The sequence below is a fragment of the Paecilomyces variotii genome, assembly GCF_004022145.1.
Source record: "Paecilomyces variotii strain CBS 101075 chromosome Unknown C8Q69scaffold_4, whole genome shotgun sequence".
Classification (NCBI taxonomy): Eukaryota; Fungi; Ascomycota; class Eurotiomycetes; order Eurotiales; family Thermoascaceae; genus Paecilomyces; species Paecilomyces variotii.
Genome location: NW_021167143.1, coordinates 1,521,575 through 1,548,402, shown reverse-complemented (window position 1 = coordinate 1,548,402; position 26,828 = coordinate 1,521,575). Strand labels below are relative to the sequence as shown.

General features: G+C 50.5%; 8 protein-coding genes across 8 annotated transcripts; 2 read left to right on the top strand and 6 right to left on the bottom strand.

The window, feature by feature from the left end:
* Positions 1-91: 91 nt before the first annotated feature.
* On the bottom strand, positions 92-1,240 carry C8Q69DRAFT_401378 (putative C4-dicarboxylate transporter/malic acid transport protein; the record flags this gene model as incomplete). Its single annotated transcript, XM_028627921.1, has 1 exon — positions 92-1,240. One exon carries the CDS (start codon positions 1,238-1,240, stop codon positions 92-94), a length of 1,149 nt encoding a protein of 382 aa, XP_028486037.1.
* Positions 1,241-4,388: 3,148 nt separating this feature from the next.
* C8Q69DRAFT_243516 (hypothetical protein) lies at positions 4,389-6,325 on the bottom strand. The gene is made up of 2 exons (XM_028626516.1): positions 4,903-6,325; positions 4,389-4,847 (listed from the first exon to the last, which is right to left on the bottom strand). The coding sequence occupies exons 1-2, from the start codon at positions 6,216-6,218 to the stop codon at positions 4,841-4,843; spliced, it is 1,323 nt and encodes a 440-aa protein (XP_028486036.1). The 5' UTR covers positions 6,219-6,325; the 3' UTR covers positions 4,389-4,840.
* A 1,253-nt stretch (positions 6,326-7,578) lies between these two features.
* On the bottom strand, positions 7,579-8,936 carry C8Q69DRAFT_465052 (HSCB C-terminal oligomerization domain-containing protein). The gene has a single exon (XM_028630466.1). It carries the CDS (start codon positions 8,709-8,711, stop codon positions 7,842-7,844), a length of 870 nt encoding a protein of 289 aa, XP_028486035.1. The 5' UTR covers positions 8,712-8,936; the 3' UTR covers positions 7,579-7,841.
* A 1,044-nt stretch (positions 8,937-9,980) lies between these two features.
* On the bottom strand, positions 9,981-11,461 carry C8Q69DRAFT_243303 (hypothetical protein). Its single transcript, XM_028626514.1, has 2 exons — positions 11,406-11,461; positions 9,981-11,349 (listed from the first exon to the last, which is right to left on the bottom strand). Exon 2 carries the CDS (start codon positions 11,096-11,098, stop codon positions 10,232-10,234), a length of 867 nt encoding a protein of 288 aa, XP_028486034.1. The 5' UTR covers positions 11,099-11,349; positions 11,406-11,461; the 3' UTR covers positions 9,981-10,231.
* C8Q69DRAFT_243326 (CHAT domain-containing protein) lies at positions 11,435-15,983 on the top strand. Its single transcript, XM_028626515.1, has one exon. The coding sequence runs from the start codon at positions 11,770-11,772 to the stop codon at positions 15,583-15,585; it is 3,816 nt and encodes a 1,271-aa protein (XP_028486033.1). The 5' UTR covers positions 11,435-11,769; the 3' UTR covers positions 15,586-15,983.
* Positions 15,984-17,071: 1,088 nt separating this feature from the next.
* On the top strand, positions 17,072-21,331 carry C8Q69DRAFT_243265 (P-loop containing nucleoside triphosphate hydrolase protein). The gene is made up of 2 exons (XM_028626513.1): positions 17,072-19,548; positions 19,603-21,331. Exons 1-2 carry the CDS (start codon positions 17,278-17,280, stop codon positions 21,232-21,234), a joined length of 3,903 nt encoding a protein of 1,300 aa, XP_028486032.1. The 5' UTR covers positions 17,072-17,277; the 3' UTR covers positions 21,235-21,331.
* A 146-nt stretch (positions 21,332-21,477) lies between these two features.
* On the bottom strand, positions 21,478-24,613 carry C8Q69DRAFT_465038 (hypothetical protein). The gene is made up of 4 exons (XM_028630465.1): positions 23,926-24,613; positions 23,844-23,871; positions 23,293-23,778; positions 21,478-23,199 (listed from the first exon to the last, which is right to left on the bottom strand). Exons 1-4 carry the CDS (start codon positions 24,336-24,338, stop codon positions 21,751-21,753), a joined length of 2,376 nt encoding a protein of 791 aa, XP_028486031.1. The 5' UTR covers positions 24,339-24,613; the 3' UTR covers positions 21,478-21,750.
* Positions 24,614-24,700: 87 nt separating this feature from the next.
* On the bottom strand, positions 24,701-26,729 carry C8Q69DRAFT_491492 (putative serine/threonine protein kinase). The gene is made up of 3 exons (XM_028632146.1): positions 26,303-26,729; positions 25,618-26,236; positions 24,701-25,562 (listed from the first exon to the last, which is right to left on the bottom strand). The coding sequence occupies exons 1-3, from the start codon at positions 26,420-26,422 to the stop codon at positions 25,012-25,014; spliced, it is 1,290 nt and encodes a 429-aa protein (XP_028486030.1). The 5' UTR covers positions 26,423-26,729; the 3' UTR covers positions 24,701-25,011.
* Positions 26,730-26,828: the final 99 nt, after the last annotated feature.

The window sequence follows — 26,828 nt, the reverse complement described above, 5'->3', positions numbered from 1 at the left end:
TCGCCTGAACGCTGTAGATGATGTAGATGTAGATGTAGACGCCAGATGAGATAGGATCAGGAATGATAATCAGAGATGAGTTTAGTTTAGTTTAGTCGGCCACATCTTCGTCCTTGCCCGGATACATGATGGATTGGTTGATGATTGCACGGATATGGCTGCCCAGGACGAACAGGAACATGCAGATAATGCAGATAGTCATGGCTGAGCCGACTCCCTTGATGCCAGGACTGTTGAACGCATTGCCAAGGGTGATAGTCGCGATGGTGCAGCCGGTGTTGGGGAAGACCATTGCCCACCAGCTCAGATGGAAGGCGGTTGGAGGACTGCGGATAACAGCGACAGCGGCGATACAGAAGAACCAAAAGCTCAGAGCCCAGAGAAAGGCTGCAGAAGTGACTGCTAGCAGTTCGATCACGTCCGAGTCATCTCTGCTATGGATGAGCGGCGTGTCATCCGGCAGGCCTTTGGACATTCCAACAATGGCTAGGGCTGTGAAAGCAGGAGGACCAACGCAGATGAACATGCCAGGACGGTGCTCTCGGTTTGGCAGGCCGGCTTGCATGAGTCGACCGATGTAGTGAGCGTACATCATACAGCTGATGGATAGGCCCAGGCCTTGGAAGGTGGTTCCAGCAACGATCATAGGGAGCGCCTGGCTAGCCGGCTGTGCTTCAGCAACAACGGAGGCAATGGTACCGCTCAACATGATGGGGAAGGCTGGCAGGATCCATGATGGCATCATGGTCTGGAGACCGTATGAGTGGGCGGAGAAGACAAACGAGTATTGCACAACCGCGACGGTGAATGTACAGGCGCAGTAGATCCAGAAGAGAACGTCGATGACTATTAGGAAGGGTTCCGTAGCCTCGTCACCGAAGTATCTGTGTAGACCTGTAATGATAGTCGCAATGGAGAGCCAGAAGGTTGGGAAAAAGAGGCCTTCTCGTTCATGCTTGAGGGATTCCAGGAAACCGCCGTGGATGATGAAACGGGCAGCCATCAAGGAGCAGACAATACTCATGAAAATAAGATTGATGATATACACAGTTAGGCCAATTTCCCGCAAACCCTTGAAAGTATTTGGCTGCGCTGCAATGAGCAGAGCCAATCCTCCCGTGCTCATAGTAAGCGTATACCAGGCCCATGTGAAATGCTTTATCCGATCCTTAAAGCCCAGCTTTTGTTCAGATTTGTAGCCCCTTTCCAAACTGGCGATAGAGGTCCTTCGACTAAGCATATCTTTTTGTGAGGTCGCTGCGGAGTGTGCATCTCGGGGATACGGCCCCATTAGATGTTCTTCGAACATGATGGCAGAGGATTCTCTGGCCCTATTGCCCTGATGGAAGACGTTGGATAAATGAATATATTCACTAATTTAATGAACGATTGTCATAGGTAATAATGTGTGTACAGTGTATAAAGCGTATAAGAAGGAGATGAAAAACAGCGATCGGATCTGCGTATGGAGAAGTAAATAGTGAAAGGAGCAGACTGGACTTTATAAAGCTCCGAAGGGATCGAGATCTTGGAGTACCCGAAAGATCAAGACACGGACATTCCCCAGCAAGGTGCCATTTGGAAGGATACGCGAAACTAAGGGGACTATTATGGTGGCACGCATATCTCGCCGCAGAGACTATCTACCCGACAGATGTTCGTCGAGACTCGAGAGCCTGACGCCAAGGGAACGATTGACAGGAAACTTCGGGACTAGTTGGAGATCAGGGGAAGAAGGTTCCAAAGAAAGCCACCAGATAACCGCCCGCCAAGATGTACTAGAGTCTTCGGGCCCCGTAATTTTGCCCTTGTTCTACGGGAGACTGTGCTGGATATGCGTTACATAGTTGGACGAAAGAGGGAGCAGGATCTGAAGATGCGTGGATACTGGTCTCTTTTGCCTAGAATAGACCACGAATTGTGCAGGATTATGCATTCACGCGGGTCACCGCAGCAATCTTCCAAGACCTTGGCAGGCTCTTCTTGTAACCTCCGCTGCTGATAGTGACGACGATGTCTCGACAAGCTTAGCTTTGCCCAGGACGGCAGTGCAGCGGTCAACGGACAATAATAACAATGGCTGACGTTGGCAGCCCAGCCATGCCAGCGCAAGCGTGCTCCTTGCGAGGATCTCGAAGTCGATAGAGTATCATTGATCCTAACGTTGTCCTTGGCACGCCCGGGAAATTGTGTACGTCTAAGCCTCCAAGGGCAGAAGGTATATTGCCCCCTTCGACAGAGACGGGCCTTCAGCGGATCTCAATATCCATGGCCGAAGACAAAGCCAGACAATAATATCAATAGAATAATGGCCGGAAAGAGCCATGATCAGACCGGCTCATCTTCGTCTCTCCACTGTTGCAGGGTCATGATTGTCGCAACTGTCCGCTTGGCATGAACCATCATGAGAAGAAGACATCGCCAAGCATTCTCTCCCGGGATGATCTTCACGTCCACGAAAGCAGCCCGCTGCCAAGATTCCCGGTCGCTATCGGGTTCTCAGAACGTCTTTCGGCCTGGGAACAAAGGAAGAGTATCTAGTGGACTGTAACAGTTGGTGGTGATAGCCGGGATATCCACTGAGTTTATTATTTCGTCCATTCGGGTCCCTGTAAATAGATGCCGAATAAGTCAAGACCGCAATGCGCAGTATCACATCAACACGACTCTAGGGACGTTCCGCACCTTGGCAATTGCTCGTCCCGATCCTGTTTGAGCTGCACAGCCATCCACTACCTATCTCAGATTCTCAAGAAAGGGCCTCTGCAATTCCCTTTCTCCCCTGAGGATTGTGCGCACGAACCTGATCGCCCACGTTGTGCGGCTTATGCCCGCCGCGCCCCCTGACGCGATATTGCAACGCCGTCGCCAAGATGTCCTCGCTCAATAGCTCTCAAGACTCCCTCTTGGCAGACAAATTTGTCTCGAGACAGCATTATCAGGAGCTACAATCGTCCTGCCCAATACTTGGCGGTAACTTCGGAGATCCAGTCCACTTGCGGTGCCACAAGCTGACAAGAAGCCAAGAAGCCAAGAACGACTTCATCCCTCCAGCAGAGATAAGGAAAGTACAGTACAAGAATAATCAAATTGTCATCAGACACAGCCTCCCTGCAGCCTAGAAGACATTGTATCTGTCTCATCGTGGCATTCTTGAGGATTCTGACGTGTATCGCCAGAGTTACTACTGATAAATCATACTCACATAAGTACGATACATAGTTAAGTGCAAGAATCCACTCTGGATCATCATAGCAACTGACTGTTAGATAACAGTGAAGGCTTGACTGTGCCATCCATTGCGTCTGTGACAATGGCAGCACTGCGTTGCTCTCCTTAGACCAGGAAGAAGGAGTCGAGAACGATAGTAATTATTTCCGTTCTCAGTAACTACTTACCTACAAAGTGATACTTATCTTGGCAGTATCTGTTTCAACAGATGCCCTCCATTTCGATACAGTCACACCTTGTTGCCAGGACCACCAGATCCCTCCAGCGGAGTATCGGTCAAATCCAAGAAATACCATCCGCCAAGAAACAGTGAAATCTTCTGTTCTGTGAAAGACACCCGCTTGCGGACTGGATCAATAACAAATCCTCCCAGAGGCACTGGAGCACCGAATCTTACTCTATAAACCCCCCATACCAAGTCTATCGGTCCGGGATCCCGCGCGAAGTCTATCCATTCAGACTTTATGATACGACTCCTCGGATGCAAACTTTCTCCCCCCATGTCCCAACTAACTGTCTATCTCCCGTCTCAGACCTTGGCCCAGAAACATGCTAAAGCAGCCGATATACTCGGCATCAACCCTGCTTTTTGCTGATCTATCAGAGTCTGGCCCCTTCTTCTCTTTCGTTCCACCACGTTGATGGTAGGCAATGCAACGCTGCACAGAGATAACCTGGAACATATACCCATGTGATGGTCTCCATCCCGGAATGGGGATATGTCGACAAGTTTGATCAAATCACTCGCTGATCCACAGACATGTGCTGAACGCGTTCTTGAACTAGGATCTGTAGCGATCCACTTTTTCTTTTTCCTAGATTATTATGAGTAGATATATCCCGCATATAACTAATGAAGGCCTGACTAGAATCTGCGTTCTTGGAAAATTGAGTCCTGAACTTGAAAAAAGTTAAGACATATACCTCATGGATGTCCTGTTTTCTGGCCCATGCTCTGGAAGAAAGAAAAGTGCTCGTTCGAAACCTTGTCACCAGTTTCAGCACAGGAAGAGAGAAAAGAATTCTCACAAAATAAAAGTCTTGGTTCAAACAGACACAAATGTGCTGAAACAATAAGCTTCGGACAAGACCACACTAACCCTCATGTTGAAAATAAGGCGGAAGAACATTACTTTTTTTAGCCTCCTGGACTCGGGAAAATTCGGTTTCTGGTGGGTAACGGCAAGTTTCTTTTTTGTGCAGTCTAGAATTATCTGTCTACACTTAATCTGCATGTGAGAAAATGACAAAATTTTATAGGACGATGCAAGTTGTATGCATTCACCTCAGATATGATCAATACATGGAAAAAAAAAAGGATTAGAGGACCAATATGCATCAGGGGCTGGCAGCCATTCTGTTATGCCATATCATCAAGAGTCATGAAAGCCATTGTCCAAGAAAGCGAGACCCAAAAATTCCAAAAAGAAAAGAGCTTGTGAATATGCGGACCGTATAAATGCATACGCACGGCAGTTTAACACAGAATCCGGTTCATAGTATAGGCAGAAAGGATGCAAATGTTGACCAAAGAAATTCGTTATGAGTGTTTGACGTTTTCAACCAGAATACTCCGACGCTCCGTCCATGCTATCTAGATGCTTTTGGCTTATGCTCTGTGATATCGTTAGAAACGGGCAAACAGGCTGAAATCAGGCAAGAGATCCTTACATCATTCGGAAGACCAAGTCTGAAGCCAGCTCGGTCGTGGTATCAAGAAGGTCCTTTAGGCCGCCGCCAGTCGAGAATCGGCCCGCCACGGCCGCGCCGTCCAGGCCGGGAATCGCAGGGTATGTGGTGAGTTGCATCGGGGTGAAAGCTGCAAGTTCCCTGACCTTGCAGGCCGCATAGTGTGTGACCAGCTTGCGTAGCTCGTTTTCCCGCAGGAGGGTGGGTGAGTTTGGATGCACTGGCTCATAGCGAGTCGTTCTCGTGTACGTGTAATGCATGAGGTCCAGGATCATCTTCGCCTTGATCGTCATCATGGTGTTGTAGTCTTGGCTCTGGCTCTGGTTGTCATTGCCAGAGGCCGAAAATGACAGTGTAGCCAGGTCCTTGTGAAGCTTTTGGAGACACAGCTGGGCTAATGCCGGAATCAAGTAGCGAGACGCGAAGACGTAGAGCTTGGCGTGAAAAAGGATATATGGGAGGTCCACTCCTGGTCCTGAGCCCAGTCGAGAGATGTCCTTCACGGGCTTCTGAAAGGGATAATCGAGCCCGGAGAACTCGTCCCAGATGTTGATTTCCTTGGGATGAAGGGGGTTAAAGTTCTGAGGAACAAACGATGTAGTCAAGGCCTCAGGGGGGAAAGGCGGCTGCTGCTGCTGCTGCTGTTGCTGTTGCTGCTCCTCGGGCTCTTTTTCCTTCTCATCTGTCCTCACCATCTCACCTCCAGCTGATTGGGATTGATTCCACCATTCCCCCATCGCAGAGGATGCTGCCGCAGTCTCTACACCGGCTGGCTTAGCATAGTCCTCGCTTTGCTCGGGCGGCGGTGTCGAAGGGGGTGTCAGATTCAGTGCAGATTCATCGAAAGATACGCCACCGGGGCCTCGCTGCTTCTTTTTATCTTTCTTGCCCTTCTTGTTCTTCTTGCCGCCTGGCTCAGAGCTTTCTCCTGGTCCATCGTCGGCGGGAGGGTGTCTCTCACCCTCAGTGGGAGCATCGTTTCCCTCGACAGCAAGTCCGGAACCCTGACTCGGGAATGGCTCATGGCCCGACGGGAAAGGATTGTGGTCAAATCTCTCGGGAGTCCCTATCGATCCGGGGGGAGGTGTAGGTACTGGCGGAGGAATGATGGAGGAGACAGACTCCGAGCGGAACATTCCCTTCCATGGGTTTTCACCCCCATGGTGGTCCGAACCAGGCAGGGGTACGCTGTAATCGCAGGTGTAGGCATATTCACAGAATGCCACAAAGACCTCGACTTCTTCGTCCTCCAGGACAGCGATACGGTGTTTGGATTCACGGGTCTCCCCATTGTTCATAAGCAGATCTAGCGGTTTAGAGACATGTTTGGCCAACGCAGTCTGGATGGTCAATCTGGTGTGGTTGGGTCCGACGAGGAAAGTGAAGGACGGCGAATGGACGATACTGTGACCAGTCAATGAGTCAGTCTGTCAGCAAATATTCCTCAGGAGCCTTGTGTGGGCGTATATGATCTCTACGGGGAAACGGAAAGTCTTTGGACCTGGAGCAGTCGATGCTCCTCAATCGAAACCTGCTCTCTCGAGAGGTAACGGAACGTACCTGTTGTACTCCCGAGCAGACTCCATCCCGCTTTCCCCGTTCGCGGTCGTGTGTATATATATATATAGCGGCTGTTTGGTTTTCGTCGATTGCTCTCGACGACTACGACCCTCAACCGGCTCTTTTTCTATTGTATCTTGCCTTCCAGCCCCCTACTTATCTCGTCCCCAGCCCCCGAGCGGAGCATTCGACTCATATGGGTCAGGCGCGGTGCTACGTGGGAGGACATGATGGGCGATGCCGGCGCTGGCGTTGGCGGTTGCTGGGCGAGCAGCGCTGGCGATGCCAACGACCGCAGAGTCTTGTAAGCGCAACAGGGCAGCCAGTGGTGAACGGCCACCTCCACTAAACGGCTGCATCTAAAACTCCTGGCGTGCTGGCCCCGTCCACGAGTTAACTGGTCGTGCCTTGGAGGGGATTTCAACCACATCACGGCTCTCCGTCGAGTCTTGCGAACCTGCTGGTTAAGCATCTCAACCGTCGTGCCATAGCGGCCTGCGTCACTACCTACTGACCAGCCCAATTCCTTCTCGACGATCTCCCTTCAGCACTCAGGACATGAACACACACACAGAGACAATGACAGCTTTTCCCAGTCGATCCTCCTTCTCGTCCGTATCCAGACCCCCACCGGTTGTTGCCCGAAACCCAGACGGTTGGAGACCCAATTGCGGGCCAGGTCTTTGTGTTCTGATGACCTTGCGGTGATGGCTGCTGCATGTTTCGATACTCCACGACGCGACGGTGGACCGGCCATTGACTGCTCAGACCCATTGGTGTCTTGCGGTCAGATTCAGATGGGACGTTTACAATGGCGCCGCGCTCAGACTACAGCAGAAACGAAACCCATCTGGGGAAAGCTGCTGGAACACGCCTTGATCCTAAAGATATCCAGAGCTTCACACTGGGCGGAATGATACAAAACGCCGCCCCAGTCCCCTCCGCTAGAAGAAATCATCCTAGACTTGTCGCAAGTCGACCCGGTCTAGCTCTGCAATGCTTCCATAGGAGTATTAGGAAGGGATCTAGTCACCGAAACATGGAGTTTTCGCCTCATCCCTTTTAACCTACATATTAGATGCCGCTAGTCTGCCAGCATGGCCTGTTCGCTGTGGCCTTCTAGATCAAACGGTGAATCCATTATTAGAGTAATTCTGATCTGTATCGAAATATGGCATAATATACATGCTATATATAACTACGTGGTTCTAAGAAAATTCTTCCAGATCACCACCAGCCACCGATGCTGCGTTCATTCAGCAATAGGTCCATGATCCCAGCCACCTTTCACGGTAAAAAAAAAAGGTGCTGATACTCGATGGAGGAGCGATCTTCTAAATCGTATTTAAATCCGCATCAACTCAATGCACGATTCTAAGCTCCGTTGTGCCCGGTTCCCAGTCCCGCAGGGCTTGTGCGAGGCTGTACCAGAACCGGAGGCGAACGCATTCTTTCCTTGCCGCCTCTATGTCGCCGTGGTCGAAAGCTTCTCCTAACGCCTTCACCGTCTCCTCCAGTCGGGCATTATTTTCTCCCTTGAGTCGCTCAATCTCCGCTTCCGCCTGAGGATCAGCCCCGACTTCCTCGATGGTCTCCTGCACATCCATCACTTCCATCAGCATCTCCGGATCCAATGCATGTTGAGACGATCCGTCCTCGGCCATCACGTCGATTCCGTGCCAATGGGCGAGGATATATTGTGCTCTCGCTAGCGGGTCTGCCAGCGTCCGGTACGCCTCATTGATGCGAGAAGACAGGGCTTCTGCTCGTTCCTTCGCATGGCCAGGGGCATGCTTATCCGGGTGTATCTGGTTCTGGAGAGCAAGGAATTCGCGACGAAGATCGGCAACTGAGATGTCGAAAGGAGAGTTGGGCGGCGGACCGTTCGGGAGAGTCTTGGGGAAAATGCTATAGTAGTTGGAGACGTCCGGACTAACGGCCATTATGCCAGCCACGGAGTCATTGTCTTCAACTCCATCCGCGTTTGATTCGGACGCGGGCGTCGCGGCGGAGTCTTTGCTTGTGGAAGCAAACCGTCGCCCTATTTGCTCAGGATGGGCCTGCGGGCGCGTAATTCTAGCACTTCCAGACCAATGCTGACATAGGAGACACACGTTGTTAGGCACATCTCCCGGGAATCGAGACCGTTGTACTGTCAGTGTTGCTGGCGATGCCCTGCTGCTGGTGGAGAGCTGTCGGAGCAGCCTGCCAGATGTGACGGCGGCTCTCATCGTTGTAGTCCCGAATACGTATACGTATGTCTACAGCGGAAGAGAGACAGCGACGAAAATACTGCAAGTAAAATAACCGAATCTCAAAAGGCGACGTTGCTGGTAGAGGGAGAGATTTCTATGATCTTCAAGTTAATAATAATAATGATAATGATAATAATAATAATCTCCGGAAGTTCGGACTTTCTGACTGACGGTCCGCTCGGCTCGGAGGAACATTTCGGCGTTTCAGCGTTTATCGACGTCATCGTCGATTAGTTCAAAACAACAATGGAATAATTGATTACAGTAGGTATTATGCGGTGATAAACATGCGCATTGCATGAACAATCTAGAAGAATATTGTTTCATGTTCATCGGCTATATCTATATCTGCTTACGGCACCCCTTTTCCTCCGCACTTGTTAACAAGGAGGCAATATCTTCATGATATCGACTAGGTACCTAGCCAGCTGATTCATCCACGAATTAAAATTTCCGTCTCTTTCTTACATATTCTGTTTCCCAATCCTCGAAGATTCCATGACCCTACTATCACTTGATGGCTTCTTTTCTGCTTTCACATCCCCTTTCAGCGTCGTATCAGCAACGAAGAAACTGCCTATAAAGCACAGAGACATTAGCGGTACCAGGATAATAAAAACTACTCGAAGACGGCAACTACTGAGCCTAGAGACCGAAGTAGATTACGAGTTGATGTTGTGACAGCACGATTCTCCGTTCTGGGGAGAGCTTGTACAGCCGCAAGGCCTGGAGTATTTGAGACGGTTAGCAGACCTGTGTCATTGGGAATGATGTAAAATCACCAGGTTGATGGACAAAGCAGACTCCAGGCCTTCTATCGCGAGGACCACAACGTATATGGTATTGCGACATCGTCATGACGGTAAAAAAGGAGATTCAGACCAGCTCTGAGTGTCCAAAGAAAGAATCCCGTACGCAACGTCGGGTCTGCCTTGCAACGTTAGTTAGCACTGGCTACTTCTGCAATTTTCTACTAAACACTTCCTCAGTGCCGGTGATGAAAAGTTCACACCAAAGTATACTTATCCATTTAATCCTGCAGACCTCAAAGAATTTCAAAATTGCTTGGTAACAATGCCTAAGTTCGCATTTTTGAATAACGCGGAACAGTTTTAATAAAATATAGATAAACCACGCAAATTATTATTCCTTTAGAAGGGAGATGGACGAATAATTTTAAGAGTCTAATTTATGCCATAACAAAATAGGCATTAGCTCACAAGTGGTTGGAAGGCGTTCAGTTAAGTAAGGTAGTTAGATTTGTAAACCTCAAACCAGATGGGATTAAATAGCGCAGATCCGCATCTGGGTAAAGGAAAGATAACTTGATGTACAGTACAAAGCAAAGGAAGCAAATCGCTCAGCTCATAACTAAAACATAGAACTCATTATAGTGCGTATCTCGACGTAAAACACAGTCAGGCTGCGAAATGGCCCAAGTTGTGGCAGCTCCACCGCCCTGGGTCCTTAGGCTATCTTGCCATTTACCTCCAACTTCACTCTTCATCACTGTCGATGAAATAAAGCTCGTCATCGCTCCAATCATCGTCACTCAGTCGCCCAGGAAACTTGTCGGACTTTTCATCATCTTCGCTGTCAGATTCCGCCTTTTCTGCTTTGTCCAAGAATGCCTCCACGATTTCTGAGTCGTCCTCGGTGGCGCTTCTGTTGTCCGACGCCATTTTCCAGTAGCTGTTCTTGCCCAGACGCACGTTCTCAACGTCATGGGTATCCCAGAAGCGAAACTTGACCTTTTTCACGCGAATCGCAAAGATCTGTTCACCGGGCGCCTTGCACGCATTCTGGGAATCTTTATTATACCACTGCCCCCCCGAGAGACTAAAGTCGCCCGCATGAGACAGATTGGACCATCCACCAGCATCGCTCACTGGCATAGTGAGCTCCCCGGAATGCTGCATGGCTAGATTCGCGTTGCTGCTTGTCGCCGCATCGAAGAGCGTGTGAAGTCCAACCACGAAGTGGACCACGTTTCCATCTTCGATCTGTTCTTGCAACCAGTGTCGGATTATCTTATCTTCGCAGAGTCGCCGAAACCAGACCGATGGCTTCCGCAGCGTGTAGATATACCCCGTTCGCGCTTCGAGGTGCATGTTCGACAGACGAGTCTTTTTTGATGTAAATTTGACGACTTTCGACAGAACGGCTTCGCCCTTCCTGGTCCTTTGCGTGCGCAGGAGGGCGGAATAGTCGTGGACTCTTTTCACCGTATAATCGCTTCTCTGCAGAGGGTAAGGGTTCTCCATCGCATCTAGTTCAGGGTCCCGGATGTTGGGAATTAGGCTCGCCAGCTCCACATCATCATGGGAGAAGAAGCAATGGCCGAGTGCTAAGCGTGGAGCCATCTCGATGCTCAGATGAGAGAGGTCGACTCTCCGCCAGTGGAAAGGTCGACTTTTGCGGAAGCGCAATGTCTTGACTACAGATCGCGAAGCCCTTCAACGAATTATTCACATGTTCCAACTAACTTCACCCGATGTTTACAGTTGCAGAATAGGGGCCGTGTGAGGGGTCACGGGTGCGGATCTTGCGCGTTGTTGATGCACTTTGACAGGGACCGTCGTGTTTCATATCGAAGCACGGACAGGATAGTGACCTGATCACCGCAGTCAGTCCTCCAGATTCATCGCGACTTAGAGATCAAAATCAAACCAGCTGTTCCTTTAAACCGGTTAGTGCTAGCGTGAGTCATGCTGAAAGTTCCAGAAATTGAATTGCCTGGATCGCACGCCCTGCATGCTGTCAAACGGGAGGGAGATCAATGATTGCGGCATCCGGGTGTTAGTCGGGTTCAACTCTAATCGCTATCTCTCTTGTGTATATGATAATAAGAGACGCGATTCGTGCCATTCGACAGGCTCACAGTATTCAATTGACTCCAATCGACGCCAGCAACCGCTCTTTCTTGTTCGCGGACCGGACCGCACAGGGAACCACCAATCCAGGCCGGCGTGTTACCACTCGAGTGTCCACCACTTTGCTATGATTCAGATCTATCCTTCGCGTACTGGCTATCATGGATCTTACCAGCCATGACCAAGTGCAGGAGGCGACGCGCCTTGATCGCCTAGGCGTCGAGCTTGTGCGGTTGTACCGCGAAACCGGAAACATAGACCATCTTCATGAATCCGTGAAACTCGCACGACAGGCAGTAGATCTATGTTCAGATTCAGAGCGCCCAGCCTATCTCAGTGAGCTCAGCAGGCGGCTTCGGGAGCGATTTGAGCGAGAAGGGAAGGTTCAGGACTTGTCGGAATCTCTGCAGCTCGCCCAGCATGCTATTATTGCAAGTCGCACGATCTCGAGACGAATACTCGACGATGAATCTGATTCCCCAGACGACCGATCAGCCGAAGGCTCCCGATCAGTGGAGGCATCGAGTACATTCTCTCCCATCGATGAGCCGCATACTAGCTGTCCAAACAGTCCTAGCTCTTATCGAGGCTATCCATTCTCAAGACTGGAAGATCTGGGCGGTCTGGATCAGACCATCAAAGTTACACAGGAGCCAGTAGAGTTCGAAAGCGGGAGTCGTCAGGGATGGATCAAGTATCTTAACAATCTAGGGATCCGCTATCAGAAGAGTTTCGAGGACTTGGAGAAGGCACTGGAGCCTGACAATGCGTTTGATACGCCAAAGCAAACAATCAACAGCTCCAATGATACCAAGCTTGTTGGAGGAGCCATTCATATCGAACGGCAGGATACTCCACTGGGAAATCGGCTCAATAGTACTGGGGTGAACCTTCATGCGATAGAGACTCCAGATCCGACAGATGACGAAGAGGAGGAGGCCTTACAAGCGACAATGGCACAAGAATCGATGATCTTCAAGCGTCTAGACAGCCCTCTTTCCCTGTCGTTCGGCCCAAACAGCGACATGGACTCTCGAAGGAGTTCTGCTTACTTGGCACAAGCTACTTGGGATACCACCCCAAGCGACGCGGGTGATTTTGCAGATATCCCAGTATATCTGGCCGAACGGTTGGGATACCATTCTGAAACCCCGGCGAGAGTGGCCAGCTTGGAACAAGCCATTGAGCTCCAGACCAGATTTCTAGAGGCCACGCCCCACGACCATCCTTCGCGGACGGATTACCTGCTAACATTGAGTAATCACCTCCATTACCGATACCAGACGCTTGGAAGCATAGAGGATCTGGACATGGCCATTAGGATGACCGAGGAGGCAATCAACCTGGGACCTGTAAATGATTCCGAGCGGTCCGTCAATCTGTGTGCACTGAGCCGTCGTTTACGGGACCGTTATATGAAGACCGAGGCCGTGGCGGACATCCGTGAATCGATCCAACTCGCTCGGAAAGCTATGGATGGGATATCACGCGCCAATCCTAACCGTGCTATTTGCCTCAATGAACTGAGCATCGGACTGGAGATCAGCTTCCTGAGGACCGGCTGGTTGACCGACCTTGAAACCGCAATCCGCGCCAGTCAGGAGGCCCTAACAATTGCTTCTCTGGACGATCCTATCCGTGCTGAGCTTTTGTACAGTCTGAGTTCTCAGCTGACGCATAGGTTTGAGCAAATTGGCGCCTTGGTGGATCTGCAAGAAGCAATTTATCTCATGCAGAAGGTTGTTCATCTAACTCCCTTCAACCACCCTTGCCGAGTCAGCTTCCTATACACTCTTGGCAATCAATTCGGTAGCCTTTACAAACGAACGGACACTGTGAGTGATCTCAACAGAGCGATCGAGATGGGACAACAAGCATCAGCAATAGTTCGAGAGGATGAACCGATTCGCGTCAGCATTCTGAACAGTCTGAGTGTTCATCTTGGAGCTCGTTTCCTCAAGACTAAATCTACTGCGGACCTAAACGAAGCAATCTTGCTCGGACAAAAGGCGTTGAACATGATTCTCTACCGTCACCCGGACCGTCCTGTTTTACTACATAATCTGAGCTGCAGGCTTCTCGATCGTTTTCGGAGTCAGGGTCATCTCTCTGACTTGCAGGAAGCTGTTCGGAAGGGTTCTCAAGCAGTCGATGCAGCCCCCCAGGGACATCCCAACTGTGCAATGTACCTAAATCACCTTGGTTCCTTGCTCAGGGATCCATGTGTCCAAGGGGGGCAGATAATCACTGGCAATCGAGAGCCCGTCGCTCTTTTTACCGAAGCTCTTCAACAGTACAACGCGCCGCCTCTGGATCGCATCAAGGCCGGCCAAAACGCCTTCGACTGTCATGTTAGGAAAGAGGACTGGGCTAAGGCTACGACTGTAGCCAGAGATGTTGTGCAGCTCTTGCCGTGGTTGGTACCCCGCTGGTTGAATCGTGATGACCAGCAACACCTGATCAAGAACATGACCAATTTCTCATCACTGGCTGCATCTGCTGTGCTCCAGGCGGGCGGCTCGGCCGCAGAGGCTGTCGAGATGTTGGAAGCTGGCCGGGGCGTCATTGGCAGTCTGACCATCGATCTACGCGCTGATATATCCGGCTTGCAGCGCATTGACCCGCTGCTGTACAATCAATACATACAACTGCGTCGACAGATTTTGCTTCCGTCCGGCAATGGCATGGCACCCAGTGCGGACACGCTCAAGCATCAGCGAACCCCCGGATCGTTGAACTTCCAAGGGCTGAAGACTAACTTTTCGAATGCTATCTCACGACGGACGGAGAGTATGAAGGAACTTGAAGCCATTGAGCAGAAGATTCGGACTATCTCCGGGTTTGAGCATTTCCGCGTTCCATTATCGGCGGCCGACTTTGTCGAACTTGCCCAGAAAGGCCCTGTAGCAGCGTTCAATGTTACCGAATACCGAAGCGACGCCTTGATTGCGACCAAGAGGGGTATTGTTAGCATCCCTCTTGACCTATCCTTGGATGAACTGAAACGCAATGCTGCACGTCTGGTAGGGAATGAACGGCTATCTCGTGGCAAGCCGAGCACCAAGGCAAAACGGAACAAAGAACTCCGGGATATAATGCAGTGGTTGTGGGAAGCAGCGGTGCGGCCGGTTCTCTTACATTTGGGGCTCATGTCGACCAAGCCTGAACACCATGTTCCGCGGTTATGGTGGGTGGCCAGCGGGTATATGGGTCTGTTTCCGCTACACGCAGCTGGGGATGAGCAGTCTGTGACTATGGACTACGTTATCTCCAGCTACACGCCCACGTTTAAAGGACTCCGCTTCTCCCGCGAGAAAGGACAGCGACCTTCCCCGCCGGACGCAGATGTAAAGATGTTAATCGTTCCTGTGCCTGAGACCATGGGCAAGCCTAGTCTGAAGACACATGATGAGATTGAAGCGATCCAGAGAAGTATGGGATCTGTGACATATACAGTCCTCGATATGCCGTCCAAGACGGATATCTTGCGTGAACTCCCCCGACACCATTTCATTCACTTTGCATGCCACGGGTCTCCGGATCCAAACAATCCTTCTGATGCGGCATTGCTGCTTGCACCCGGCCATGACGGAAATCCTGAGCGGCTTACCGTTCGAGAGATCTCGATGCTCAACCACGACGACGCCCGTCTGGCGTACCTATCTGCTTGCTCCACGGCGGAGAACTCTGCGGAGGAACTCATGGACGAAATCATCCACGTCGCCAGTGCTTTCCAGCTGATTGGGTTCCCGCATGTAGTTGGAACCCTCTGGGACACCAGCGACAAAGCCGCCGTTCAAGTGGCTAAGCTCTTCTACGAGGAAATTGGGCGCCGGCTAGGTGACCCTTCGACTTCCCGCTGTCATGACATTGCTTATTGCCTGCACCAAGCGCTTCAGAGAATCCGACTGAGCCCAAGAGTGGCTCGGAGTAAGGACGTGCTGTCGTGGGCACCGTTCATCCACATGGGTGCATGAAGACATGTCTCTTTTATGTTTGATACGTACAGCACAGTATATCTGCTATGACCATTTTCCGACTCAATGAATACCCCTTGATTCCACGACACGACAATGTTTGAAAATGACGTTCACTTGAATGATGATATTTCCTATATAGAATGAAACCATATCAGTCAGTCTTCTATCCACCCCAGAGAATGGTCTTTCAGACCTATATCGGAATCGGAGATGTGATCGTGCCAATCTCGCGGTCTAGAAGCATCAATATCACAATTTCCATATCAAGTAGCCATCGAATAAATAAATAAAGACCACTGTGATCTTCTAGAAGAGACAAGATCAGATCTTAGACAGTGCGAGGTGGTTAACTTGGTTAACTAGGTAACTACTAACGAGTACGTAACGGACTAATAATAGTTAATTCACTACGACATAACGTATAGTTACTAAAGTACTTAATCTCGGCCTATCCATCCCTTGCAACGATGGGATACGAATCGAAAGGCCCAGGCAGCCTTAGTTGGAGCAGTGAAGAACATCCCCATCGAGTAACTCGGGACTCCGAAATGCCGTTTCGGGTTGTCCGTGCTGAATAATCCACCAGATTTGCTGCAGAAACCCATGCGCTTATCCATAACAGGAACCCTCGGGCCCGACAACCCGATGTTCTAATCCTGACTAGGAAGAACCGGACCCGACACGCTCGTTTCGACCAACGGGATCGGACGAATTTGACGCCCGGGAAGTTTGAGGGGGGAAAAGAGAGATGCACTGGATGATTGTCTGAATCTGCGTACACATTTGGACTCTGAAAGAAAGACAGAAAGAAAGAGAGAAAGAAAGACCAATTGCGCGTGCAGGTCGGAGCAAGAACAGTACATCACATTGATCCGAAGTAGCATCGAGATTGTGTCGAGACTAACTAGTCCAGGTCCCCCGGATTCGGTTCCGAGTCAAATGACGGGAGAATAAAGATGGAAGCCTAGAATAATACGGATCCTCTACTAGATTGATGGAGAAACGGGCTGGATGTGGGGACGCTTGTACTGTGACTCTGTGGCCAGTTTTCTTGCTTATCTAGAGTCTAAAAGGACATCGAGGGCTCTTTTTTCGTCTTCGAGTCATCTTGGTTGATTTATTAATTAGCCATTCCTCATGTCCTGTTATTCTGTGACGTGAGTGCCCGACCACCGCAAGAGTCGGACGGCCGTATCGACTCCCCAGGATACTTATCCAGGCGCAGATTTCTGTCCGTCTGAGATCGCCGAGAAAAACAAGGGACAGAGGTGTGACAATGGCGGACTCGACAAGCAGCCCAGATGTTGTGAAACACCAGCACAAGAAGTGGTATCCGACACTGACGATCCTGTCAAAAGAAAAACCGCCTGTCCCCAAGGAACGGACAGTATGTCCGGAATACAATGCCGGGTTTCTTAGTCTGCTGACTTTCCAATGGACTGCTCCACTTTTGGCAGTACGTATATATATCTATATCCCGAAATCACAGAAAATCGAGCAAGGAATACGGGATATTGACTATGTGAACAGGTTGGCTGGAAACGTCCCATTGAACTGAACGACATCTGGCTCGTGAACCCAGACCGTTCTGCGCGCCAGTTTTCAGGAAAGCTGAAAGAAAGGTTCAACGCTCGCGTCAAAGCCGGGTCGAAACGACCCCTGGCATTCGCCATCTATGAGACCTTTAAAATGGATTTCACCATCGGGGCCATTGGCGCACTAGTGGCCAGTATGTCGCAAGTGCTGATCCCGTTCGTGCTCAAATACCTCATTGCCTTTGCGGCAGAAGCCTTTGTGGCAGACGAGACGCACACCAAGGGCCCGCCGATCGGCAAAGGTATTGGATATGTCTTCTGTATCGCCGGCATGCAGATTATCAGCAGTGTTGGCATGAACCATTTCATGTATCGCGGCATGGTGTTTGGTGGAGAGGTCCGGTCTGCGTTGACTGCGCTGATTTTTGACAAGGCCATGACCATCTCGGGTAGAGCGAAGGCCGGTGGTAAAGTCTTGGATGAACTGCCGATGGATATCAAACCCGGAAGTGAGGAGGAGAAGGAATGGTATGCGAAGAAGCTGGAGCAAGAGAGCGGTGATGACGAGAAGGAAAAGCGCAAGGCGCAGAAGGCGCGCGAGAGCCAGGGCTGGAGCAATGGTCGCATCATCAACTTGATGTCGATGGATACCTACCGTATCGACAAAGCGTCTGGATGGTTTCACCTGGCCTGGAGCAGTCCAGTGTCTATCATCGTCACGATTATCTTGCTTCTGATCAACTTGACCTATAGTGCGCTTCCTGGAATCGGCATCTTCTTCCTCGCCGTGCCCACAATGGGCATAGCGGTCAAGAGCCTCCTCGGTCGACGTGCCAAGGCCAACAAGTTCACGGACGAGAGAGTCGGCCTCACGCAGGAAATCCTTCAAGGAATCCGATTTGTGAAGTATTACAACTGGGAGCGCGACTTTCTGCAGCGTATCTCCGCCATTCGAAACAAAGAGCTGCGATCGGTACAGATGCTGCTTGGTACCCGAAATGGTATCAACGCTTTCGGTGTCTGTATCCCGGTCTTTGCATCCATGTTGGCATTCATCACTTTCCAGCTTTCCAAGCATCCGCTGAACCCTGCACCGGTGTTCTCATCGCTGGCGCTGTTCAATCAGCTGCGTCAGCCGTTGACCATTTTACCTATGATCATCGGATTGGTTGCTGATGCATTCACTGGTATTGGGCGAATCGAGCAGTTCCTACTTGCCGAAGACCAGAAGGATGACATTGAGATCCGCAAGGACAGCCTAGACGCCGTTGCCATCGAGCACGCAGACTTTACCTGGGAAGCAAACCTCGATGAAGAGGCAAAGGGCGGCCAGGGAAACAACAAAAAGTTCGATGCGAAGAAGGCGAAGAAGGAAGCAAAGAAGGCACAAAAGACCAAAGCCAGCGCGGATCATGACCCGGAAAAGATGCCCGTCAGCAGCACTGACATCTCTCAGGCTGTGACTCCCGATGACACCTCCGAAGAGACCCCAGGACCACAGCCACCTTTCAAAATTCTTGATATCAACTTGGTCGCCGGTAAACAAGAACTCATCGGTGTCATTGGAAGTGTTGGTTCCGGAAAGAGTTCGCTTCTGTCTGCTATCGCGGGAGATATGCGTCGGGTGCGAGGGTCCGCCGTGATCAGTGGCTCTCGTGCGTTCTGCCCTCAGCAGGCTTGGATTCAGAATGCTACTATCCTGGAAAACATCACCTTTGGCAGTGAATTTGACAAGGACAAGTACGATCGTGTTGTTGACGCCTGTGCTCTTGGCCATGATCTGGAGATGCTTCCGCACGGTAACTTGACAGAGGTGGGAGAACGTGGCATCAACCTTTCCGGTGGACAAAAGCAGCGTCTGTCTCTCGCTCGAGCCATTTACTCTGACGCCGATATCGTGCTTTTGGATGACCCTCTATCCGCCGTCGACGCTCACGTTGGTCGTCACCTGATGCAACATGCCATCTGCGGTCTACTCAAAGACAAATGCCGTATCCTTGCGACACATCAATTGCACATCTTGAATCGCTGCGACCGGATCATTATTATGCAGGACGGCCATATTACTGCCTTCGATACCTTTGATGCTCTTATGGAGAAGAATGAGGAGTTCCAGAGTATCATGGAAACGGTCGACACAACTGACCCCGTTGTCGAGAACAGGCCTACTGATCAGAACATGGTCGCCGGAGGACCGAAAAAGCAGAAGGGCGATTCGGCTGATGCCCTGATGCAACAGGAGGACCGGGCAGTCAAGGGAGTCCCCATGAGCGTTTACGTGGATTATTGCAAGTCTACTGGCTCTGTCTGGATTGCTCCTATGACACTATTCTTCCTGATCATCTCACAAGGAGCAAACACTTTGACGAGTCTGTGGCTGGCATGGTGGTCATCAGATAAGTTTGGCCTCTCGACAGGTGCTTACGTATGTTGAAGATACCTCCCAAGCATCCTACCGCTATACTGACTATTTCTCTAGATAGGTGTTTACGCCGCCCTGGGTGTTGTCGCAGCCGTCACAGTCTTCGCATGGGCCGTCTCAGTCTCTATCCTTGGCACAAGAGCCAGTAAAGGCATGCTCCGTCGCGCTCTACAGCGTGTTGTTCGAGCTCCGATGTCTTTCTTCGACACTACGCCCCTGGGCCGAGTGATGAATCGACTATCCAAGGATGTCGACACGATGGACAACAACCTGTCTGACAGCATTCGAATGGCCTGCATGACCATCGCCTCCCTAATCGCCATTTTCATCCTGACAATTGCCTATTATTACTACTTTGCTGCCGCCCTTGTGCCCCTGTTTACTCTCTACGTGATCATGGCCATGTATTACCGACCATCCGCCAGAGAAGTGAACCGACACGAGGCCGTCCTCCGCAGTCACGTCTTCGCTCGCTTCAATGAAGCCGTCCTAGGCACCCCGACTGTGAGGGCGTATGGTCTGCAGAAGCAGTTCTCGGATCGACTTAACGACGCCATCGATGACATGAACAGTGCTTATTTCCTGACCTTTGCCAATCAGAGATGGCTGAACGTACGAATTGATGCCATCGGTATCATCCTCACGTTCATTGTATGCATGCTAGTGGTCACATCGCGCTTCGAAATCAGTCCTAGCATCAGCGGCCTGGTTCTCTCATACGTTATATCCATAATGCAAATGCTCCAGTTCACCGTTCGACAAGTCACTGAAATGCAAAACAACATGAACTCCGCCGAGAGATTGCACTACTACGGTCTCTCTCTCGAACAGGAAGCCCCCGAGCACACTGCTGTCGATTTGCCCCAAAGCTGGCCCGAACGCGGAGAGATCGTCTTCGATAACGTCCAGATGAGATACCGTGCCGAACTACCCCTCGTTCTTCAAGGGCTGTCCCTGCACATCCAACCGGGCGAGAAAGTCGGAATTGTCGGGCGTACCGGTGCTGGCAAATCCAGTATCATGAGCGCTCTCTTCCGCCTAGTCGAGTTATCCGGCGGCTCCATCACGATCGATAACATCAACATCAACACCGTTGGACTCAGCGATCTTCGCAGTCGCATGTCCATCATCCCTCAGGACCCAACTCTATTCAAAGGCACCGTCCGCTCGAACCTGGATCCATTCAACGCCCACTCCGATCTCGAATTATGGTCTGCCCTCCGCCAAGCAGGTATCGTTGACGCCGACCCAAACAACAACAATGACAACAACAACAACAATGCCGCACCCCAGAACCGCATCACACTCGACACCTCCGTCGACGACCAAGGCCAGAACTTCTCCCTCGGCCAACGCCAACTGATGGCCCTCGCCCGCGCCCTCGTGCGAAACAGCCAAATCATCATCTGCGACGAAGCCACCAGCTCCGTGGACTTCGAGACAGATCGTCGCATCCAGCGCACCATCCTCGATGGCTTCAGGGGAAAGACGCTACTTTGTATCGCGCATCGTCTGAAGACGATCATCGGCTACGATCGCATCTGCGTGATCGATCAGGGTCGTGTCGGGGAAGTGGGCACGCCTCTCGAATTATTCGACCAGGGGGGCGTTTTCTGGGGTATGTGTGAGAGGAGTTCGATTGGGAGAGAGGAAATTATCGAAGCGAGGCAGCAGAGGGATTTGATTTGATTTGAAATATTCCCCTACTCTCCCTAGCCTCCCCAGTCTATATATAGTAAGTAATGGTTGTATCTAACGGGAGAATAGTCTCTGCTATTGTTAATATTTTTGACATGATCGGCATTTGTTCTGTGTTTGTTGCATAAAAGTCCTGGTGGATATCGAGATGTGGGATGAATGGATTATAACGAGTTTTGTGTTTAATGACAATCGAAAGGAGAATTAATAATAATGCATGTTCGGTAACTAAAGAGCGACGATACAGTAACTGGGTTAGATCACACGATAGAGAGGTACCTTCAACGGTTCAGGCAGGCCTCCATATCACCTCACCATCCGAATGTATGTATGTACAGTACATGAAAACTTGTTTTCCCGATAATTGGTACACCATACACCATATTCGATTCTGTGGTATTTCTAAGGATGATAACTACGTTACAATAAGTGCGTGGATCACCCCATATATAGTAATTAACTAGAACACTCTCTTCGTCCCCCCCTATCCTTATCCTTTGAAGAATATTACTGCCAAAACCGATTCTGTTCGAAAAACGGCCTTCCGTAATAATCTCCGTCAAGGCTCTGGAAGATCAAATTCGAATTCTGATTCTGGTTTTGTCCCTGCATCAGATCCTCCCAGTACGTCCAGTCCATGTCGTCATTGTTGTTCATTGGTAGCCCGACTTCAGTGGCAGCAGCAGCAGCAGATCGTTCATTCTGGAAGTCCAGAAAGGTGCTGCCGCCCGTGCTGTTCAATGGGTGGTCGGTACGTTGAAGAGGACGGTGTGGTGGGTTTTGTATGATTGCTGGAATGGACATTGTGTTTTCCGGGGGTAGGATGTCGGTGTGTGGTGTCTGATTGTTGTTATTATTATTATTGTTGGTGGTGTTGTTGCTGCTGCTGGTGGTGCTATTACTATGATGAGAATCGAGTTGAGTGTTGTTAGAGTACGAGAGAAGTTGAGTGATAAAATTTGGATCCACAGGTCCAGTGTCTGAGGCATCATGCTGTCGTTGACGGACGAGTTCTGCTTTTCTGGCTTCCCATGCAGAAAGGGTCAGCTCACGGAGAGCGGAATAAAGGCTGTTTTCACGATCAGTGATCAACTCCGGGTGCTCTTCGAAGAGGATCTCGACTTGCTCCCAAGCGTTCGAGACGATATCTCCTGTAGTTCGACGACGGAGGTCACTGAGTGCATAAATAAAGGCGTCGAGTTGTCCTTTAGCGTTTCCATGCCAGGGAAAGTATTCTAGGAATTGGATCCTGCGGAGTTGAGTGTCCAACTGAAGAAGCTTAACGCTCATAGCAAACAACATGTCGTTCTCCTCCCGTGACAACGACGCCTGGCCGTCAGGATACTGGCGTGGGTGGTGTGAGAGGAATCGCAGTCGAGATATTGCCAACCCCGCCATGGTCATGGTAATTAAATGCAGTGGGATTCGCGGGTCACAATATCGCAAGTACTTTCGGTTGAACAAGTCTTCGAGCTCGTTGAGGATCTTATCCTTGACGGCCATTGGAAGCGCTGGAGTTGCTAGTACCTGCGGCCGTCCCTTGAGCGGAGCGGCTGTTGGCGAGTGCCGTAGAAAGAGTGCGGCGTCGTATTTCATCAGACAGTAGATCATCTCAGTTGGCCCCGAGTGTTCGATTGGCAGGGAGCTCATCTCAGGATACAAGTCAGAGTCGTTGACATTAAGAGGTAGTCTGACATCATCATCGTCGGCATCCGTCAGGTCTGCTCCAAGCGGCCGCGAGGCACGCAATTGCATGGAGCATGATGAGTGTAACCCGACAGCACGCGACGCGCGAAGATCTAAGAATGCAATCTGCCACCAGAGGCGGAGTCGCATCTCAGATTCAAAAGGAGTTATGCCAGGACCCGGCTGGACCTGGGTCAGATTGAGTCGCTGTCCTATTCTCAGGGCAACGCCAGCAAGGATGAATAAGGAGTTCGATTTATGCGTTGCAAACTTTGTGAAGTCAGAATATTTATCAAGACAAGATTACTGTAGCATGTAGCAATACATGTGACGATCGGCCTGGGAAATATGTATCAGACTTACCAAGAACAGAACAAATGCCTGAAGGGTCGTCAAACTCGATGACGAAATGAAATCAGCTGCAATCAGTGCCTTCTGTGCTGCTGTACAATACCTCGAGACAAGCACCGACTTGTCCTCGCCAAACAAGTTTTCGCACTCGGACTGTTTTAGGCCATGGGCAGCAAAGTAGTAAATCACGAACATCAAAGCCTCCAGCTCCTTCGGTATATTCTGGATGTCATCGCTTGCTTCCAGAATCTGCTGCTGGACCGTGGGAGCATGAATGACTTTGGTCAGAGGATGGATCTGATTCAGAAATATCTGCCATAGACGAAATATGTTCGAAGGCCGTGGATGAGCAGATGCCAGGTCAATGCCTGGCGGAACCGATCCCAACAAAAGGAAATTCCCGTCCGGAGACGGTTCAGCTGGACCGACCCGGTTGGGGGATATGGTCTCTGGAGGAGGTGAGGCTTTGGCAAGCCGATCTTGGGAAGGGTTACGAAGCTGCAAAAAGGATTGTAAAAATCAGTGAATGGATTTATATGGAACACATTTAACATTCCTCGTACCTCGTCGCTCAGATAGACCCAGAGATTGCTGAAGACTCATCAGCACTGTTAACCTGTCGAATAAGAATCAAGGCCAGCATACCTCTCCTTCTCAGCAGACTTGCTCTTCTGCCCTGTTGCCACTTGGTTAGAAGTAGCAGGCACTTGACGTGCTGCTCTCGACTCAACACCGTAATGAATCCAGCCATCATTGGTGCTCGTATCGATGTTGTTCTTCTTCAACAGGTCTTCATACCGCCTCAAGCGGGCGTAGACATCCTCTTCGACATGTTTCCTCTTGTGTCTCCGCGAAGGAGCCGGGGAGGAAAAAACGCATTGGACTTGAGCCTTAGTGCATGCAGAACAGGGATGGTGCTTGTCACATTTCACTTTTCGTCTGGAACAGAGGACACAAGAATGCCTCTGCCTCCTCTCGCTCTGAGCGGAGGACGGGGACACAGCGGCCGTGTCGCTGCCAGAAATGGGATCTGGGCGATCTTCAGAGCCTGTTGCCATTTGCTGATTTAGAAGAATATAAAGATTATTACATCACTGGTCTGTCTGATGTAGTAGCAGATAGAAGATGGCCAAACAGGCTCTTGAGGTTGTCCAAAAAAAGGCGGGTGTGGAAGCTTCAGCTATATTTGGCCGTTAGACTATTCGACAGTCACAATCCAGCTCCTTTCTATGACGGTCGAATCGGCATGATAGTATCCAGAGCGTCTGCCACGAGACCTAATTGTCTTCTTGCCTGTGATACTGTTGCAATTCTCGCTAGGCTGATGCTGCCATGATGGATTGTGGTTGGTCTTGGCGACCGTCCATTTTGGGTTGTCAACCGCTGCCAACCAGTTCGTGATCATCTCGTAGGCCTAAGACATTATTGTCCTGCTACAAACTTCTAGTGGTATACTGAGACTACTTGCTTATCGCGGTCTGGAATATGCTTCTACACTCCCCACGCAAAGAAAGAGGAGACTCCAATATGACAGTATATAATGGGGACTCGATACCCATTCCATTCGCCTAACTGTACAAGTCACCGTCAATGAGACGGTAAAAGGATGTCCGCTATCAGTTCCAATGACCCAAAACGCCATCATGAAACGGTATAATAAATAAAGGAAAAAGGCTTGAGAACCCTCGACCGGCAAGGAACAGGAAGCAGATAAAGAGTAACAGATGCATATCAGTGAGAGGAACTGCCAATCTCTTCATCATCAGGCAGGGTCTGGATGACATTCTTGAGCATCTGGATGAGCTCGTCAACGTCAGGGCGCTCTGCTGGTTCAACCTGCAGACACTTCCTGACGATTTCCTTCACAGGCTCGCTAATAGTCGGCTCGTTGTCGTTCGATGCACCATTCTGCGCAACACCCGCCTTTCCTTTGCCCTTGGCAGCACCGGCTTTTTCATCAGGGAACCGCCAATCTCCACCAAGGACACACATGCTCAGACTGCCGCCAGTCTCTTCGCTGCGCGCTTCAAAGGGACTCTTGCCAACGAGACAGGCATACAAAGTGCAGCCCAGCGACCAAATATCCACCTTTGTATCTATTATCGAGCCGGTCTTGACATCAAACAGTTCTGGAGCTCTGTAAGGCATAGTGCTGTGCTCCGCAGCAGTATCCTGAACGGCTAATGCGAGGGACCGGGACGTGATCGCGATGGGACTGGGTGCCAGAGATCCGAGGTCCATCAGGATAGGGGTGCGACCATCGTCATCGATCATGATGTTTCCTAAAATAACCAGTTAGTATTCCATGAGCAAGTGGGTGTAGATGCCTGAGCTGACCTGGTTTGATATCCCGATGCGCATATGGGCGGAAATCACCCTCTTGGACGCCTTCCTGACTCCTTGTCACTTCATCGTCCATCAAAGGTTCCTCCTCATCCTCCTCGGGTTCTGCTTCCATGCGACGAGTAGGTCGTCGCTTAGGTTTCCCAGCCTTGACAGCAGTATCTTCATCTGCGTCCTCCCCTTCTTTTCTGATTGCCTTGGCTTTGCGGGTGGTCGGTGCGTTGCGGTTCACGCGGTACTGATGCATGGCCTTGAGAGCTTTCGCAACTCCGAGCATCAACTGCATGAGCCTCTTCTCCGGAAACCGTGTGTGGTTGACGAGGTTCGCATTAATAGCATCTTGGAGATTCCCTCGCTGGTAGTACGGAAGAACGATGTAGACCGTCTTGCCAGAGTCTCCTCCGTCGGCTCGGAATTTGGACGCGGATTCCGTCACCACGGCATGGTCGATGGAGTGGATGATAGTTCGAGTGCCGGTGAAGAGACTGTAGGCTTCGACTTCCTTCAGAGCTTGCGACACGGATTCCTGACCGAAGGGACACCGGATCTTCTTGAGGGCGAACAATTCTGACGTAGACTTGTCTTGAACGAGATAGACATATGAGAAGCCGCCCTGATCAAAGCAATTGTATTAGATGCATTCTGCACGGTTGTGCCATGGGTGCGACAATGGTCTTACTTCGCCTAGTAACCGTAACAGCTTGAAGCTGCGATTGTTAATCTTGAGCTGCGGAGAGTTCGGAAAGCAACACATGCAATCCGTAAAGGTATAAAGGAGATCGAAAAAGTACTGCGCCATCCTGCCTGTATGAGGTCGGGCAGACAGAGCCGTGTACTGGTGTTCGTGTTGGTATGATGGGCCAGGTGTCCGGTCGCAGCGTACGCGGAGAGATCTCGAGGCTCGAGCTTCACACGCCCGGACCAGCAATCAGGAGAGCCTGCTTTGGAATTTACGACAGGAGAATAATATCACTCCGTAGAGCAGACTGTACAGTACAATGTGGATATAGGAGAAGGGGCGCATTGACGGAGGACCATCGATCTGGGATAAGATATTAATATTCTTCTTCTTGACTCGTAACCGCGACTCAGTGGAGACGTGGCGGTTCGTCTTTTCTTAGACTTCCAGGCACGCTCCATGGTTCATCCCGCGCCCGCTCAATGTTTACTTGCTCTACTATGCCCAGCAACCCCTCTCCTTATTC